Source organism: Lithobates pipiens, unplaced genomic scaffold (genome assembly GCF_037356315.1).
Source record: "Lithobates pipiens isolate NorthernLeopardFrog02 unplaced genomic scaffold, aLitPip1_a1.2 Scaffold_8, whole genome shotgun sequence".
Taxonomy (NCBI): domain Eukaryota; kingdom Metazoa; phylum Chordata; class Amphibia; order Anura; family Ranidae; genus Lithobates; species Lithobates pipiens.
In genome coordinates, this window is record NW_027507903.1 from 387,527,851 (window position 1) to 387,548,059 (window position 20,209).

Consider the following 20,209-nt stretch of genomic DNA (forward strand, 5'->3'; position numbering starts at 1 on the left):
TGCTATCCAGCTCCCCCCAGTACTTTCCAACTCCCCCCACCTCCCCCGTGCTCCCTGGCTTCCCCCATGCTCTCTACCACACTGTGCTATCCAGCTCCCCCGGTGCTCTCCACCCCCCACCCTCCCTATGCTCTTCTGCCCCTTCCCCAGGTCTCTCTGGCCCCTATGCTCTCCATCACCCCCCATGCTCTCTGCCCCTGCCAGGCTCCCCACTCCCGCCAGTGCACCCCCCCAGTGCTCTCTTCCCCCTAGTGCTCATGCCCCCCACACTCTTGCCCCCCCTGCTGCTCTCAGCCTCACTCCAATGCTCTCCGCCACCCCTGTTCTCTTTCTGGTTCTCTTTCTGGGTTCACCCCCGGGCAGCTCTGCTAGGTTTCCCCTCTTTTCACTTAGGCTGCTGCAGGGGTCTCTCAGGCTGGGGAGTGTGGAAGAGACCGCTATTATGGGCTGCTCAGTCTATTTTTTGTCCCAGTCCGGGCCTGGTGGGCAAGTTGAGCAGCGAGACTTGCAAGGATCGATAGTCCTGGAGACGAGCTCTAAAGACTTCCCAGAACTGGAGTACAGGCTGACTGGGGCCGGAAAACGAGGACAGATGGAAGGTACCAGATCCTCTGGAAGGAGCAGGACACTGTCCCCACCCAGACTGAGAATGGACCCTGCCTGCTGCTGGCCGTCATGAACACCCTGCTGGCATGGAAGGTAACGTACCGAGCATCACACACAGCTTCCCATAGACAGGCACTGCAGACTGGGACATGGTACGCAGGAGGGGCTACAGACAGGAACGGGGCTAGAGATCTCTCTCTCCACCTTCCTCCCTCTCCCCCTCCCCCCTCCCCTCTCTTCCCCTCTCTCTCCCCCGCTCCCCCCTCTCTCTCTCTCGCTTCCCCTCTCTCTCTCTTCCTCCCCCCTCTCTCCCGCCTTCCCCCCTCCCCTCTCTCTCTCCCTTCCCCCCTCTCTCTCTCCCTTCCCCCCTCTCTCTCTCTCCCTTCCCCCTTCTCTCTCTCTCCCTTCCCCCTTCTCTCTCTCTCGCCCTTCCCCCCTCTCTCTCCCTTCCCCCCCTCTCACCCTTCCCCCTTCTCTCTCTCCCTTCCCCCTTCTCTCTCTCCTCCCTCTCCCCCCTCTCTCTCTCTTCCCCTCCCCCTCTCTCTCTCTTCCCCTCCTCCTCTCTCTCTCTTCCCCTCCCCCTCTCTCTTCCCCTCCCCCCCTCTCTCTCTTCCTCTCCCCCTCTCTCTCTCTTCCTCCCTCTCTCCCCCTCTCTCTCTCTACCTCCCTCCCTCCCCCTTTCCTTTCCTCTCCCTCCCCCTCCCTCCCTCTTCCTCCCCCTCTCTTCCTCCCCCTCCCTCCCTCTCCCTCTTCCCCTCCCCCTCTCTCTCTTCCTTCCTCTCTCCCCCCTCTCTCCCCCCCTCCCCTCTCCCTCTCTCTTCCTCCCTCTCCCTCTCTCACTCCCTCTCTTCCCCTCCCCCTTCTCTCTCTCCCCCGCTCCCTCACTCTCTTTCCCTCCCTGTCACCCTCCCTCACTGCGCTGGGATCCCCCCACTCTCCTTCCTCTGTGGATGTGGAATGATTCAATGACACCTCTTCCCATTCTCCCAAGGCAAAGGGGGAAATCCTAGAGGGCTTGTCACCTGTCCCAGATGTTGTATTGGCTGCATATATCTGAGGAGGGTGCTCTGGAGGTGGTGCTGATCGCCTGTGGGCTAGATCCACGCATCTTTCTGCAGCCATTTTTACTTGCTTGAATTTTTTTTTATCCATTATGGGCTTGATTGGGGCCTCGTGTCTAAATTTTGCCTAAGGCCTCACAAAGCCTAGAGCCGCCTCTGGCTGTATGTGCACCTGGGCACACACCCTGCTGGCTCTTTACAAGACCCGTCCCACCCAAGACTCTGAAGGATCTACAAACTACAGAGCCCCATAGGGAACTAGCAAAACCAGTTTTCTCTGTTTCAAATTTACGCTCTGTAGCTCTGCACTTAGCCGATATGACAGACTCTGTGTCCACTTTAACCTCATTTTCATAGGGACAGAGCCTTGCTTTGTCATAGGGATGAGCCGAACCCCCCCTCCCCCCGGTTCGGTTCGCACCAGAACTTGTGAACGGACAAAATTTGTGCAAACTTTAGAACCCTATTAAAGTCTATGGGACTCGAACATTCAAAATCAAAAATGCTAATTTTAAAGGCTAATATGCAACTTATTGTCTTAAAAAGGGTTTGGGGACCCGGCTCCAGGGGACATGTATCAATGCAAGAAAAAGTTTTAAAAACTGCAGTTTTTTGAGAGCACTGATTTTAATGATGCTTAAAGTGAAAAAAATGAAATATTCCTTTAAATATCGTGCCTGGGGGGTGTCTATAGTATGCCTGTGAAGTGGCAAGTGTTTTCCGTGTTTAGAACTGTTCCTGCACAAAAAGTCATTTAAAACTGCTTGCGGTTTTAATGTAATTTCTGGTTCGAGCAATATGGATGAAAATCATTGATAAAATGACATGGGTAGCCCCCCTGCCCATTACCAGCCCCTTTGGGTCTTGTATGGAGTTTAAGGGGAACCCCGTACCCAAATTAAAAAAAGGAAAGGCGTGTGGCCCCCAGGCCCTATATACTCAGAACAGCAGTATATAGGCGATGCAAACAAGACAGGAACAAATTGTGTAGGTTTGTTGTTAAGTAGAATCTGTTTGTAATTTTGAACTGGTACATTTTTAAAGTGTAGCTCCAGTCAAAAAATCTATTTTTAAGCTTTTTGGAAAACATAGGAAAGGGTTATCACCCCTGTAACATTATTTTTTTCCGTCTGTGCACCTCTTCAGAAGATTTCACCTCACTTTCTGTCCCGATGACAAATGTTTTTTTGAAAATTTGGGGTTTTTAGTAAAACAAGGATCGGGATAAAGCATCAGTGGAGAGGAGACTGGCGACTGGGAGAAGCCTTCAGGACCTCAAGTTCTCAACAGGCATCTCCCCCCAGGCTCTAGGAATCATTATTCCAGAGACCTATTCTGCCATCATTCAGGTCCTGCAGAAGGAATATATGAAGTTTTCTCTTTTAACATCACATTCTATGTATTTAATGTTTGCTAATATATTGTATTTCTTTCATCATTCTAAAATTAACATAATTGTAATAAGCTGGGAATTTTCTCTTTGTCCTCATGCATGTTGGCATTTTGTATGCTCCTTTTTTGTCCTTCATGCATATTTGCCTTCACTGACCCCCCCAGCATGCTATCCGAGGCCCATATACTCCTAGTCTAGTCACTTAACAATGTATTTTGTCAGCTCCATTGTAATGCAGTGGGCTGCCAATATGTAATTAAGGAGGGGCTGGCCAAAGTAACACACATTACTTTGTTATTACTCCATTATGTAGTGGAGAGGGTGGTTATCTGTCCAAAACATACCCCTCTCCCCTAAAAAAGGGGCCATCAGAGGGGGTGATGAATCTGATAAGTGGACCTTATATTTTAGCCTTTAAATACTATTTACAAGAAATGTTATACTGATGTTGGCCACAATGTTTGTGTATAATCTGCTTGTAATGTTTTTGTGCAAAATTACTAATTAAATTTTTTTGTTTGACTCCACAGTTTCCTTCAACGCCACAGGAATGGCAGACTGTGGCCTCCCAGTTTGCCCAGCGGTGGGATTTTTCTTAACTGCAGAGGGGCAATCAATGGGAAGCACATCCGCATCATCCCACCACCCCATTCAGGGGTCATACTATTTTAACTATAAGGGGTTTCATAGTATCGTGTTGATGGCGGTGGTGTCGGCGACATATGAGTTTATATATGTGGACGTGGGGGGGAATGGCCGGATGTCGGATGGAGGAGTATTTACCCGGACCGAGTTTTACCCACGTCTCGAGAGTGGTGGCTTGGGATTGCCACCCCCGGAGGAAAACGTTGAAGGACTGCCATTTGTCTTCGTAGCAGATGAGGCTTTTGGTCTGGGAAACCATGTCATGAGGCCATTCCCCCAGAGGACCCTCACCCCTGAGAAGAGGGTTTTTAATTACCGGCTGGCCAGAGCCAGAAGAATTGTGGAGAACGCGTTTGGGATTCTGGCCAGCCGGTTCCGCCTGTTTCAAATGGCCATTAATATGGCGGAATACAAACTTAATACCATCATTTTATCTTGTTGCATGCTGCATAACTTTATGAAAAGAAACAACCCAAATTATGTGGTCACAGTTGGGCCTGACGCCGGACTTCAGCAATCAATGACGTCCCTGGAAGTGGCCCGTCCTGGCTAGCCCCCCCAAAGTGCCCGTGAAGTGCGCCAAAATGATGTACAATATTTTTCGGGGAGGGGGGCCATTGCTTTGTCCTCACATGTTTGAATACATTTTACATTTAAAGCTGGAAAAATCTGGATTTTTGAATTCCTGCTTGTGTTTCTTTTTTCTGTCTCCTAGTACACTTGCAGTACCAAGTGGTTTGCACATTATTATCTAAACCCATTGACACTGTAAACACCAATTTAAACACAAACAATGGTATTGATCATTGAAAGAAGAAGCCACACATTGTTGAGTAAAAATTATTTTACTCCGTACACATTCACATGTGCGTTGTAAAACATTTTTTTGTAAAAAAATATAAAATTTTGAGTTAGCTACATATTTTTTTGTTTTAAGGATACATAAACAACCATGTTTCAAAACAGAACATTCACAACTCTGGAACTTACAAAGTTCAACATTGAAAAACTTAAAAGGGAAGATCACACATTATATTGTCCAAAATGTGTGGATCTTGCCTTCAACAGATGGGGTGAAGTCACCCCTGTAAAAGCCTAATTTTGAAGATGCACACAAATTGGGAGTCAAACTGGGGATTTGCATTCTGATCCCATGCCTAATGTTAACATGTGCTATCTCCCATCATGGGGGAGAAATGGACGTGTTTTGGGGGTGCAACACCTTCCTCTCACCTACTTGAGTTTTGAGGAAGGGGTTGCAGGCACAAAACGCGTACATTGATATCCCCTGATGGCAGAGAGCACATGGTGACATACTGTGTGCATCTTCAAAATTAGGCTTTTTTTAAATGTAAAACTTTTTGAAAAAAACACAAAATAGTGCCAATTTTTTGGAAAATGTAATTCTTCCTAGGACATCAATCGTGTTCTTAAGTTTTACTTCAATATCCATAGTTTTCTGTTTGATAATATGTAAATCCTGACTGCACCACATGATGTCCCGGATTAGCCTTTGGGCACTGTCACTGGTGAAATTATCTGATTGTTCTTCCACAACCTGTACATCACCTAAAAATCAAAAAAACACACCATGTATTATAAATATGCAAGAACACATCTCTTATTACCTGAAGCTGGGGTGTCAGACACTCACCTGTTGTGGTCTTAATATCGAGCACCTCTCCTTCCTCTACATCCTCTGGTTGTGACCTCTGTTCCCCTTGTTCAGGAGGTGAGGGGTCCCTGGTGACCTCATATCTCCCGATTCTTTGCTCCCCTATGAGAATGAAACAAAAGGTATACTTAGCACACAGATATTTGAGGCAACAAATATGAATAATAAACATTGCTTGGAAGTGGGGTACAATTGTCTGTTTGGTCAGAATTACAAGCTGAAGACCTACTAAAGCTGGAATACTTACCTTTTTTGGGTCCCCAAGTATCCAATGGAGTACCTGTGTTTGACACCCTAAAAAGTTTGTTCTGGCGTCCCACACTAGTGCACCTGAGTCCAGATGTGTAGACAGCTGCTGACTGTCATACATTACACTGAATCTAGCTGTTCCTTCTAGGTTCAAATACATCTAGACAACAATGTCCTAAACCTCTTTTATTAAATTCAAAAATAACATGAACAAATGTATTTAATCAGGTATCTGGGAAAACAGCGTATTTATTTAGGAAATGAACGATGTTTACTATGACCGCTTACTGTGCGTATGAACATGAAAGTAGCCATTTTTAAATGTACAACACCATAAAGAAAAACACATGGCGCAGCATGCAATATTAATAAGAATAGGAACACACGACAAATACTTTTTCAAAGAACTTTCTTGATCTTTCTATACTGATCGCGCTCCCTTAATTTGAGGTCCGACCAGCGTTTCCTCAATCGATCCTTGGATCGTCGTACCCCAAAATTCCTGTACAGACTCTTCATAACTTTAGTCATAATCTTGACCTTTCTCAGATTTGGGTTTGGGTATGGACCATAATTCCCGTCAACATCTCAGCCAAGGACATATTTGTGGCCTTAAATCTCCTCCGGGATCGGGACGTTCCTGGTTCCGGGCTTTCCTCCTCCTCGTTACTGGAATTATGCACCTGGTGTGTATCCGCCATATTCCTCTCCCACTGCGATGAAACAGATGGAGGGGGGGGGGGGGATATTCTAGAAAGAACGTCAGGGGCGGGCGGAGTTTCACGCATGTGCAGTGTATATAAAGCTTAAACACGTGTGTGTCGTAACTACGTTCTGTGTTCAGAGGAAGGAGGAACGGAAGCGACGAACGTTAGAACGAAGGTAAGATTTTAACTTTGGTGACATGAGCCGACTATACTGAATCTAGATTTATGCCCATTGATGGCTCTCTGCTGCATGTGCAGCCTCTGCAGCATGGCCAACGTTGAGTTCCACCTGGTGAGCATGTCACAGATTAGGCGGTTCTTGGGCAGGTTAAATTCCTTTTGGAGGTCAGCCAGCCGAGCACTGGCATTATATGACTGGCAGAAATGCACACAGACTTTCCTGGCCTGCTTCAGGACATCCTGTAAGCCCAGGAACCTGCCCAATAACCGCTGCACCACCAAGTTAAGGATGTGAGCCAGACAAGGCACATGGGTCAGTTGTCCCTGTCGGAGGGTGGAGAGGAGGTTGGTGCCATTGTCACAAACCACCATTCCTGGCTTAAGCTGGTGTGGTGTCAACCACCTCTCAGCCTGCCCCTGCAGAGCTGACAGAATATGGCTCCTGTCCCCCAAGCACACCAGCGCAAGTACGGCATGGCATCTTTTTTCCTGTGTACTTGCGTAGCACCTTGAATGCCTTGAATGCACCGCTGGTTCCGAGGACAAAGAACAGGAAGAGGCCATGTAGGAAGAAGAAGAGGAGGGGGTGGATGAGAGAGGTGTGTCACAACCAGTAGCAGCCTTTTGGAGGCGTGGTGGCAGAACAACCTCCAACAATACTGCACCGTGTCTTGCATCCTTCCCAGCTGCCAGAAGACTCACCCAATGTGCCGTGAAAGATAGCTAATGTCCCTGTCCATGCCTGCTCGACCATGAGGCAGCTTTAATATGCACTTTACCGCTGACCGCCCTGTCCAGCGAGGCATGGACATTGCCTTCCACATGCCAGTAAAGAGCCGGAATCGCCTTCCGTGCGAAAAAGTGGCGTTTGGGAACCTGCCACTGAGGAACTGTACATTGCACAAATTCACGGAAGGGGGCCAAGTCTACCAACTGAAAAGGCAGCAGTTGAAGTGCTAGCAATTTAGCCAAGCTAGCATTCAACCTCTGGGCATGTGGATGGCTGGGAGTGAACTTCTTTTGACGGTCCAGCAGTTGGGGCAGGGAAATTTGCCTGGTACAATCGGACGCCGGTGTACTGCTAGCAGAGTGCCCGCAAGTACTTGGCTGTGACACACCTGATTCTACACCTTCATTCCTCTCAGTGCAGGTTTCAGAGATGACTGAAGGTATAGTGGGGTTGGAGATCCCAGCTGATGAGGAGCAAGGAGAGGTCTGCTTTGTATTTTCATGTGGGTCTTTAAGGTACGCTTGCCAACGAACTGCATGGCAGGTCAACATGTCTGGTCAAGCATGTAGTGCCCAAGCGGCTGATGTTTTTGCCACGCGAGATACGCTTGAGACATATGTTGCAAATAGCAGTGGTGCGATCTGATACACTTGTCTCAAAAAAAGCCCACACCAAAGAACTTTTGGAATAACGCACAGAGGCAGCGCCCTGCACAGGCGGAGCTCTGCGGTGTGATTCAGTCTGTGTGCTGCCCTTAGGCTGGCCCCTGGAGGTCATCCTGCCTTGTTGGAGATGTGCCTCCCCTCCCTTCTCCTATCAGGCACCCACGTGGAGTCAGTGACCTCATCATCCCCTCCCTCCTCATCACTGGAGCAAACCTGGCAGTATGCTGCATCTGGTGGAACATGACTGCCAGATTGCTGTCCTTCTTGGGGTAGCTTCAGGTGTACACTGTGCAGGTGACACAATACACCAACTGTAACTGCTACAGCTACCTGTGGTATAGGACCAGAACAACACCAGCAATTGGGGTAGCTTCAGGTGTACACTGTGCAGGTGGCACAATACACTGACTGTAACTGCTGCAGCTGCCTGTGGTATTGGACCAGAACATCACGAGCAATTGGGGTAGCTTCAGGTGTACACTGTGCAGGTGGCACAATAGACCGACTGTAACTGCTGCAGCTGCCTGTGTTATAGGACCAGAACAACACGAGCAATTGGGGTAGCTTCAGGTGTACACTGTGAGGATGGCACAATACACCGACTGTAACTGCTGCAGCTGCCTGTGGTATAGGACCAGAACAACACAAGCAATTGGGGTAGCTTCAGGTGTACACTGTGCAGGGGGCATAATACACCGACTGTAACTGCTGCAGCTGCCTGTGGTATAGGACCAGAACAACACGAGCAATTGGGGCAGCTTCAGGTGTACACTGTGCAGGTGGCACAATACACTGACTGTAACTGCTGCAGATGCCTGTGGTATAGGACCAGAACAACAGGAGCAATTGGGGTAGCTTCAGGTGTACACTGTGCAGGGGGCACAATACAACGACTATAACTGCTGCAGCTGCCTGTGGTATAGGACCAGAACAACACGAGCAACTAGGGCAGCTTCAGGTGTACACTGTGCAGGGAACACAATACACAGACTGTAATTGCAATAGCTTCAGAGGAAATAAACACAGTCTCTCCATCTATTTCTATGAGCTGCAACACACTACACAAGGCTGCCGCGCAGACGGCCTTATATAGTGTGGGATGTGTACTAAACCCCCTAGAGCCCGAATTGGCTACAGGTATCCTGCCTATGGCCAATTACGGCTCGCTAGACAGATGGCGCTGTGATTGGCCAAGCATGCGGGTCATAGTGAATACTTTGCCAATCAGCCAGCAATGCACTGTGATGGCGCAGTGCATTATGGCCCACTCGAATTTGGCATGAACGGCCCATAATGTTCTGGTTTCACCAAATGGGCGAACCGTTGGTGGTTGAGTCGAACATCCAGCTCATCCCTACTCTACCACAGTATATATATTTCAACAAAGTTCCCAGAAGCTCAAAAGTAATTCCACAAACTGTCACCTGATTGTGGTTTTCTCAATCACAGCAAAATCCCTTCTTTCTGAGGTTGGTAGTGACAATCAAATGAGTCATCTTCCTCCAGATGGTGGGGCAGGGCTAGCAGGCCTGTGATTGGCTTTAGCAGTGGCCAATTACAATCCTTCTCCTAAAAACAGGGGTCACCCCCTTAGCAGAACTGCACCCAATCTCTTCCCCAAGAGCTGACGTTTACAGCTACAGTAAAGTTAGAGAAACAATGTTTCCCATCTTTTACAATGTGTGGGGGGCACAGTGCCTCCCCCTCAGTGCAGGTGCGATGTGGGGGGGAATTCTGATGGGGAGTAAGTCGAGTGCTGGCAAAAGAGGCTCACATGACACTTGTGGCACCTGTGTCGGGGGTTGCTTACCTCGATATATAAAATAATACGAAAAGTGGTAGTAGGGACACTTCAGAATGGCAAAGATGTTTTTATTACAAACTATGTGAGCAGACTGCAGTTCCTCTTTAACATGCCATACTTTTCTTACTGGCTGCACCGGCCTTTAATAACAGGACTTATGAATAATGGAGATTATATGATGCAAGCATTGCCAGGTATCCACTTATATTAAGCACTGACACACACCAAACACGCTCTATAGACAGACTGAAGAAAATCACAGATCACATGATCTGACGCAATCTTTCTCCAGGAACTTTTCGGTTGTCACTCTTGGAATATTCCATTCCTAAGACAGCCGTAGTTTGGGTGTGATTATTTTCGTGGGTTCAACAGCAATATATGTTGCTAAAATACATAGTTTGCTCCAATAACATTGCACTGTCGCTACGGGAATGATCTGAGTGACTTCTGATGTGAGTGTGCGGATGCGTTCACCCCTATGTTTGGGGACGAATGGTTGGATCCGGTGGAACGTTCTGTTCTGCCCTTTTTGGGGCGCTGTGAAACGTCATCGCAGCTTGTTTGTGCCAAGGCTGCAAAGCGAGAAGCGGCAGCCGGGCCTTGGCTCCCGACAACTGCCTTAGCCCGTCGCCCTTGTCCCTTTCTCCGTCCGCCTTGAACCAGGGCCATGTCCACTCCGGCTAGGAGAAGGCTTATGAGGGACTTCAAGAGGTGAGTGACCTCCAGCTTATTCACCTCTATAGGACATCAGGAAACTTTCACGGTGACATGAGCTCCCCAGCACGTAAACACCGTCATGGGTGATTGTCGACTTCTAGTACCGATTAGTATTCATGTCGGAGTTCATAGCACCATCTGTCCTCTGCCACCATTCACACTACACTATAGAGCCTACGGCTGCCTGATGGGGCTGCTCACATGGGCTTACCGGGGGGTGTCTGCCTTTCTATTATATAGGTCATAAGAGTCCCACCAGTTTGGCTTATTCAGGCTCAATGTATGAGATTAATGGAGTTGAATTCACAGTGTCTGTGCTATAATAAAGTATTGTTTTCATACATTTTGTAAAATCCATTTCTGCAGTGGGACACAACAAGGGGAGGTTTCTGTAAAGCTTTTGTGACACTTCTTGGCAGTACAGTTCCTTCTAAACAACCTTCAAGAGAGTCTTGCGACAGTTTTGAAGAGTTTTGTCATCTATGTCGGGGACCCATAAAAGTGGTTGTAAACCGCTGGATGTTAAAACCATAATCCTACTAGCACATTGTGTTAAACTTACCATAAAACAAAGCCCTCCTGTGCTGAGATGTCAAAGCTGGAGGCTGCTTCCATCTTCACCTGACTTGCTTTTGGGTTTACGGAGGATGTGCGCAGGAGCCACCAGTCACAGCACAGGGCTCTGCACAAATGGCATGAGTGGCCGTTCCTTCAGAGCTCATGCGCCAGTGATGGCACTGGCTGCGTTGTACAGTAAATAACTCCTAAACTGTGCACGTTTAGGAGATATTTACACTACCTATAGGTAAGCCTTATTATTGGTTTATACAGGTAAAGGGTGCAAAGGCTTAGAATTCTACTGCAACCCAATTGATATATATCCATAGAGAGTCCATAAAATGTAATAAAAGTCCATACACCAAGGCCTGCCACCATGTGGGAATAGAAGCCGGATTCCAGATTAGCTCCTCTAAATGTAGGAGTAAAAATTATTTAATGGATTCATACAAATGGCAACTCGCGTGTGCAAAGATAAAAAGGCATTTCTGTAAGTAAAGGATCCAGAGGAATGTCATCGGTAGAAAGTCAAGGTTCCCCCAGTCCTGTCTTTGCACCGAAATCCCCACTGGTCACCAATATGATGGAAGAACGACTGTACAGTGGAGGAAAATGGAACGAGGCTGGGTGGTGTGAAGAGATGGCGTCGCTGGAGTGCAATGTGTTTCCGAACATGTGCTGGAGAAAGGAGTGCGGCTGCCTCAACATACGCATTGCGCATGCTCGGAAATGCGTTGTACTCCGGTGACGTCATCTCTTGATGCCATCCAGCCATCTGTGCACCAAGCCACATTCTGGTTTCCTCCACCCTATGGTCATTCTTCCATCACAGCGTGGATGTAATCACAGCTGGTTGCAGAGACAGGAGCAGAGGAACCTTAACTTTCTACGGGTGACATCCCTCGGGATCCTTTACTTACAGAAGTGCTTTTTTTTTTCTTTCCACACGGGGGTTTCCTATAACGTCGGGAAAATCACAGCTTTCATTTCAATAGCTGTGTGTTCACTGCTGCGTGCCGTCACAACCCCTCCCCCTTGTCCAGGGAACTTTAATAGACAGATTCCCCCACCCCAGGATTGGGCGGGTCATCTGTCTATCAAAGTGCCCGGATAAAGAGGGGCTGTATATGATGGCGCGTGGCGGGGAACACACAGCTATTGAAATGAAAGCTGTGATGTTCCTGACGCTCTAATCAACCAGGCGGCGGCTCTCCTCTCTCTTCCCCTGCACAGGCTGTCAGGCCATGGGGGACACTGGCTGCACTGGAGACACAGGCTGGCTGCACCTGATGGGTACTGGTAAGGCTGCACTGATCTCCTGTACCATGTCCCTGTCCTCTGACCATCTCCTGTACCATATTCCCAGTTTCTGACCATCTCCTGTATAAAAATATTTTTAAAACCGGTCACATTCTGTTTTGGTTTTCGGCCTAGTGTATTTTTAATTTTCGATATCGGTTTCGGCACCAAAAACTCTTGGTGCATCCTGAATTCAAACGGCTCTGTACTATGTGATAGCTATGATGATCGATCACAAATGTAAACACACCATATTGTTTACATTTGAAATCCCCCCCCCCCCCCCCCCTTACAACCAAGGAAGGAGAGGAAGTGAATATTTATCAATATTATTTATTATATATAATATATTGTATATAATTTTGTGAATAAAGGAATCGGCAGCAGCAGATAATCCACAGTGAGACATTGTAATTGAGTAATGTGTTGTGTGTTTTTTATTTTTTAACCCTTTCACCCCCTCTTCTCCAGTACAGATTCTCTCTGCGTTCTGAATATTAACTCCTTCCCCTGCACATTAAAGTGGACGTTTAGTCCTTATCTAAAGTAGTTCCTCCCTCCATTGCCATCATTATTGCTATGTGCAGAAAGTCTCTGCTTGGCCTTCGCGTCCTAGCAGAGCCCTTCAGCACATCTAGCCACATAAAATTTATTTATTCTTTATTTCAGCTACTTCTGTAACGCTGTGTGTGTATATGTATATGGATGTATATATCTATCTATCTATATATCTCTATATCTCTCTAGTGCTGCTAGGTGGAAGTGCTAACCACGTAGCAACAAATGGTTTCCTGCACATGCGCAAAGAAAGCAGGAGTGTTGGGGCTTCCCTAATAGCTGTCTTTGTGCGAGTGTACAGACGGTCAGGAAACCCAGCACTTGCTCAACTATGCTAGAGGGCTTACTCGGAACCCAAAGCCTTTCAGCACACATGCACAGGGGGAAAAAACATAATTCTCACCTAAGTTTGACAAATTATGTTAAAGCGGTATTAAACCGCCGATGTTCAAAAAAAAAACACCCCTGCAAGGCAATGGCATAATGTGCTAGTATTAGCACATTTTGAAATGCCTTGGAACAAAGCCCTCCAATGCTGTAAAGTCACCACTGAGAGGGCTTACATGTTCACCCTGTCTGTTTTCCAGGTTTGTGAGCTCCGGCTTTGTGATTGGCTGGAGATGTGATTATGGTACGCGTGGGCATGGGAGCCGCAGTTTCCGGCACAGGGTCTGAAGGTGCCATTGGCTGCATGCACTCTGATTCTCTCCTAAACTGTGCAAGTTTAAGAGATATTCACAGTACCTACAGGAAACCCTTACAAACCACTTTGACCTACAGGTAAGCCTAGATTAAGGCTTACCTGTAGGTCCAAGAAATATCTCCTAAACCTATATGGTTTAGGAGATATTTGCCCGAAAACAGGCACCGCTGTCTACGGCGCATGCGCCGTAGACAGCGGCACGCAGGCGCACTGAGCGCGGCATTCTCAACGACGGAGCTGCTGCGCGTGTCGGCTCCCGTGCGCATGCGCAGGAGTGACGTCATCGCGGCTTCGCCAAATGACAGCAGCGGAGCTGCGAGACCCCACCAAGAAGATGGATGCGGCGGACTACAGGGGACAGCGGCGACTTCGCTGGCTCCTGTGTCAGGTAAGTGACACATAATGGACTACTATCCGATGCATAGTAGTCCATTATGCTTTGCCTTTGCAGGGAATGAAAGAGGAAGTAAACTCATCAGGGTTTACTTCCTCTTTAAAGGCTTACCTGTAGGTACAAGTGGTAGTGCAGAGTTTACTACCATTTTAAAGTGGTTGTAAACCCTTACAAACCACTTTGACCTACAGGTAAGCCTAGATTAAGGCTTACCTGTAGGTCCAAGCAATATCTCCTAAACCTATATGGTTTAGGAGATATTTGCCCGAAAACGGGCACCGCTGTCTACGGCGCATGCGCCGTAGACAGCGGCGCGCAGGCGCACTGAACGCGGCAGTTCCAAAAATGGAGCTGCCGCATTTGTCGACTCCTGTGCACATGTGCGGGAGTGAATGACAGCGGCGGAGCTGCGAGACGCCACCAGCAAGATGGATGCGGCGGACTACAGGGGACAGCGTGACTTCGCTGGCTCCTGTGTCAGGTAAGTGACACATAATGGGCTACTATGCGATGCATAGTAGTCCATTATGCTTTACCTTTGCAGGGAAAAAAAGAGGAAGTAAACTCATCAGGGTTTACTTCCTCTTTAAATAAAAATGTAAGAGGTATGGGGGTGTATGCAGGGTAACGTGATATGAACTTTAGGGTGAAGGTCCTCTTTAACCACTTCAGCCCCGGGGAGGTTTTACCCCCTTCCTGACCAGCCCACTTTTTACAATTTGGCACTGCATCAATTTAACTGCTAATTGCGTGGTCATGCAATGCTGTACCCAAAATACATTTGCATCCTTCTTTTTTTTCCCACAAATAGAGCTTTCTTTTGATGGTATTTGATTGCCTCTGATTTTTATTTTTTGCAATATAAATGGGGAAAAAGACTGAACATTTTGAAGAAAAATCGTTTTTTTTCTACTATTTGTTATAAAAAAAAATCCAATGAACTCCATTTTAGTCATACATTTAGGGCAAAATGTATTCAGCCACATGTCTTTGGTTAAACAAAAAAATGTCAATAAGCGTATATTTACTGGTTTGCGCAAAAGTTATAGCGTCTACAAACTAGGGTACATTTCCTGGAAGTTACACAGCTTTTAGTTTGACTGCCTATCCCCCCCCCCCCCCCCATGACCCAATTTTGGAAAGTAGACACCCCAAGGAATTGCTAAGAGGTATGTTGAGCCCATTGACTATTTAATTTTTTTGTCCCACATGATTGGCATTATTCAAAAAGTTGTCACTAAATGATATATTGCTCACACATGCCATAGTTATATGTGGAATTGCACCCCAAAGTACATTTTGCTGCTTCTGAGTACGGGAGTACCACATGTGTGGGACTTTTTGGGAGCCTAGCCGTGTACGGGGCCCCGAAAACCAATCACCGTCTTCATGATTTCTAAGGGTGTAAATTTTTGATTTCACTCCTCACTACATAGTTTTGAAGGCCATAAAATGCCCAGATGGCACAAACCCCCCCCCCAAATGATCCCATTTTGGAAAGTAGACACCCCAAGCTATTTGCTGAGATGTTGAGTATTTTGCAGCTCTGGCAGCATGGTGAGTATTTTGCAGCTCTCGTTTGTTTTTTAAAATGAAGATTTTAAAAACCTTGTGACAAAAAGCAAGGTCTGCAAAATACTCACCATACCTCTCAGCAAATAGCTTGGGGTGTCTACTTACCAAAATGGGGTAATTTGGGGGGGGGGGGGGGGTTGTGCCATCTGGGAATTCCATGGCCTCAAACTGATAGGCAGTGAGGAGTGAAATCAAAAATTTACATTCTAATGCCACGTACACACAATTGGAATTATGCCCAGAAAAAGACCGCTGAGAGCTTTTCATCGGAAAATGCGACCGAATTCCTGCCAGCCAAGAATTGATAGCATGATCTCAATTTTTCCGACGGAAAAACTTCCGATCGTGTGTATACAATTCCGACACGCCAAAACTCACGCATGCTCAGATTCAACTAGGAGATGGAAGCTATTGGCTACTGGCTATTGAACTTCCTCTTTCTAGTCCCGTTGTATGTCACTGCTATCTAAACAATCAGAATTTGGTGTGACCGTGTGTAGGCACGACAGCTTGAGCGGAATTCCATTGGGAAAGCCATCAGAGCTTCTTCCGACGAGAATTCCGATCGTGTGTACGGGGCATTAGAAAGCCTGAAGGTTGTGCTTGGTTTTCGGGGGCCCGTACGCGGCTAGTGGTTTTCGTGGGGTCCCGTATGCGGCTAGGCTCCCAAAAAGTCTCGCACGTGGTATCCACGTGCTTGGGAGAAGCAATAGAATGTATTTTGGGGTGTAATTTCACATATGCACATGGCATGTTTGAGCAATATATCATTCAGTGAAAACTTTGTGCAAAAACAAATGGTCTTTTTCCCACAACTTGTGTCACAATATAAAATATTCCATGGACTCGACATGCCTCTCAGCAAATAGCTTGGGGTGTCTACTTTCCAAAATGGGGTAATTTGGGGGGGGGTTTGAACTGTCCTGGCATTTTATGCACAATATTTAGAAGCTTATATTGCGCATCACCCAGTCTTCTACCCACTTGAAGACGAAGCCCTTTCTGACCCTTTTTTTTTTTATTATTTTTTGCAAGAAAATTACTTTGAACTCCCAAACACATCTCTATATCTCTATCTCTCGTGAAATAAAAAACATGATCTTAGGCGGAGTACATGGATACCAAACATGACATGATTTAAAATTTAAGCATGGGGTGGGGGCAGGGTTTTTTTTTTTTTTTTTTTAACTGTGGTGGTGAAATTGCCTCCTACAGTGTTGCAGTCACAGCTTTATTTATTGTGGGAGCAAACGCTGTTGCTGTCAAGATAAATAAATCCGCTCTGCAGCTGAATGACGTACCTGAAAACAAAAAAATGGTTAACAATAAAACACAGTAAAGTATAAAAAAATTGCATACCTGAAAAGCAAACATGATAAAACATTTCAGAATATAATACAGTAAAAAATAGAACAGAACAAACAATAAAACAACCAACTTCTTCTTTTTTTTTTTTTTTTTTTTTTGTAATCGGTCCCAGGTTTGGATCTCTCAAAATGTGATGACATCTTGGGAAACCCTGTGAAAGTGTGCCTAGTCTGTGCAGTGCTTGTACCCTATGCTAATACTCAACTAGTGTATGGTAGCGTTCAAAACATTCACCAATGCAAAGATCAGGATTGTCAGGACAGGGGGGACAATAACTGGTGTCACGCCTATATCCGTGCTTGCTGCAGACACGACATCATCTTTGGGGGGTTCGTTGGGTAGGGGTACTCGGGAGGACATAAGGAAAATGCCTCTCGTGCAGCCGGCTTATTCATTTGGTTGGGGAAAGTGAGGTGGAGCGCCGTCTGGAAACAGAATGGCTCTGACGATCTCTTCCTGGAATTTAAGGAAGGATCCAGTCCGTCCTGAAGCTCTGTATAGCACATGAGCATTCGGCAAAGCCAAGTGAAATAAATAGACACTTTCTTGTACCAGCGCCTGGCCTTAGGGGCAACTAGGTACGGCGCCAACAAGTGGTCGTTGAGGTCCACCCCTCCCATGTTAAGGTTATATTTGTGGCCACAGAGGGGTTTCTCCACAACACCAGTTGCTGTAGTCATTTGGACTGTCGTGTCTGCATGACGTGAGGTAAGAACAAAAACATTCTTATTATACCTACACTTCATATCGTGCAAGTTATTACACTTCAAGCAGGCTCTCTTCCCCCAGCCTAAGATGGGAATGTACAAGCTGCTGGGGAAAGCCCTGGCGATTAGGTCGCACGGTGCCACATGCTCCAATCTGATGATCAAAAAAGTGACTAAAGTTGCACGCTCGTGTAATAATTGTCCATGTACAAGTGGTACCCCTTTAAGTCCCACACAATCTTGCCAGCGCTTCCTATGTTGTTAGGGCAGTTTGTCGGCTCTACATGATTATCTGTGCTCTTGTAAACCATAAAACAACGTGTATTGTATTCTGAGCCTGAATCTGACAGATGAGTGACCTCCTCTTCACTATCTGTCATGCTCAGAAACGTGTAGGCCTCTTCACTAGTGTACCTTCGATTTGCCATTTTGGGCTCTAAATTTTGTGGTACACTAGCGAGACTCGCAGATAAAAAGCTCCTAACTGTTAGCGACGCATATCGTCGTGAGGCGGTTGGCAAGTGGTTAACTCCCTCATGCCAATATTTTCACTGTAACCTATACATTACCACCTACACTTCCTTCTGCCTGTGTATGACCTAAATATTAATAGACTATTGACTGCTCTCACCGCCTGTTGAATGTTCTCTGAATGAGCAACCAGATGCAATTTACTTTTAACAGAGCTACAGTAGCGTAAACTAGAAGTGATCATGGAGTGTCTACTTTCCGGCGTAAAGGAGTCTTTTTTTTTTTTTTTTTTTTTTTTTTTTTTTTTTTTGTTTTTTTTGTTTTTACAATAAAAACAAAAAAACAAATTGCAGTGGTTGTGTAACCCCCTTCATGACCAGCCACCGCGGTTATAGTGCAGCAGGTTGGCTCCCCTTAGCAAACTGACGTAGCTGTATGTCGGTTCCCCTTTTGACCACTAGGGGGCATGCATGCATTGACTTCGGTGACCACTAGGGGGCATGCGTGCATTGACTTCGGTGACCGCCGGGCACCCGCGATCGCTCCACACAGAGAAAGAACAGAGATCTGTCAATGTAAACAGATCTCCGTGCTCTCAGGGGTGAGGAGAGCAATCTGTTGTTCATACTAAGTATGAACAATGATCACTCTCCTCACCCAGGCAGTCTCAGCCTCCCACAGTTAGAATCACTCCCTAGGTAACACAGCTAACCCCTTGATCACCCCCTAGTGTTAACCCCTTCCCTGCCAGGGACATTTACACTGTAATGAGTGCATGTTAACTGTATAGCACTGATCGCTGTATAAATGCCAATGATCTCAGAAATGTCTGATCTGTCCACCATAATGTTGCAGTCCCGATTTTAAGACTCGCTGACCACCGCCATTACTAATAAAATAAATAATAAAAATGCCAGAAATCTTTCCCCTATTTTGTAGACACTATAACAATTGTGCAAACCAATCAATAACCAATATACGCTTATTGCGTTTTTTATTATCAAAAATCTGTAGAAGAATACCTATCGGCCTAAACTGAGGGGAAAAAAAAATTTTTGACGAAATAATTGGATATTTATTATAGCAAAAAGTATAAAATATTTTTCAAAATTGTTGTGTGTTTTTTTTTTTTTTTTTTTATTTATAGCGCAAAAAATATAAAAACCAGAGATGATCAAATCCCACCAAAAGAAAACTCTATTTGTGGGGTGGGGGGGACATCAATTTTGTTTGTGTACAACGTGGCACACCCGTGTAATTGTCAGTTATAGCGACACAGTGCCGTATCTCAAAAATGGTCTGGTCATTGAGCAACCAAATCTTCCAGGACTGAAGTGGTTAACCAGTTCCAACCAAGCCTATAGTAAGATGACTGCTGGAAGGGCCTTTCTTCTATCAGGGAATATGTCATATGAGGTCCTCTTGGATCGCACCTCATACGGTGCAACACTGCAGCGTGATCTGTCACCGGCTGTATCCATCCATTATATAATTGTGTTACTGGCTGGGATTGGTCATAGTGATCACATGATACAGACAGGGCCAATCGCAGCACATCTGGCCATGTGATTAGCTCTTGCCAATCACAGCTAATTAAAACCAATCAATTTCACTCATTAAAATGCTTTCTTATAGCAATGAAATTCAATGTTATAAACAATCATAATGTGTGGGGGGAAAAAAAAAAATCCAGGTCACTTTCCAGAATAGTACAATTTTACTCTCTGGCCAGCAAAAAATAAAAACACCATTGGTAATTAACCACTTAACAACCGGCCGAATGACGGCTACAGGGCAGTTGTTGAACTCTGAGAGGCCGTCATATAACTTCCTCCCAGAATTCTGCTCTTGTACGCCCCCTGGGGCGCTCACTCGAGAGCATCCGGAGCGATCACTTGTAAACAAACCGGCGTCATAACAGGCGTCGTTCCTCCCTCCCCTCTCTCTACCGATCGGTACAGCGGAGGGGGAAGAGATCGGTGTCAGCAGCGCTGTGGGCTGCATCTGCAGTGCCCCACATCGCTGCTGACCGAAAATTAACCCCTCAATTCCCTGCCAATACTCTGCAATGCTCTGCCATTTTATTTTATTTATTTTTTATTTCAGGCTTCCCAGCCTAGTGGTGAGATACGGGGTCTTAT

General features: G+C 46.3%; 1 protein-coding gene and 1 long non-coding RNA gene across 2 annotated transcripts in view; one reads left to right on the forward strand and one right to left on the reverse strand.

The window, feature by feature from the left end:
* Positions 1–4,581: 4,581 nt before the first annotated feature.
* Positions 4,582–11,129, reverse strand: LOC143964213 (uncharacterized). The gene is made up of 3 exons (XR_013271096.1): positions 10,998–11,129; positions 5,360–5,482; positions 4,582–5,274 (listed from the first exon to the last, which is right to left on the reverse strand). It is a non-coding gene; the product is annotated as an uncharacterized LOC143964213 (long non-coding RNA).
* UBE2B (ubiquitin conjugating enzyme E2 B) overlaps positions 10,243–20,209 on the forward strand; it is a 156,148-nt gene continuing 146,181 nt past the window's right edge. Inside the window, exon 1 of the mRNA XM_077473921.1 lies at positions 10,243–10,429. Coding sequence (XP_077330047.1) covers positions 10,386–10,429 — 44 coding nt within the window. The 5' untranslated portion in view covers positions 10,243–10,385. The remainder of the gene's footprint in view (positions 10,430–20,209) is intronic.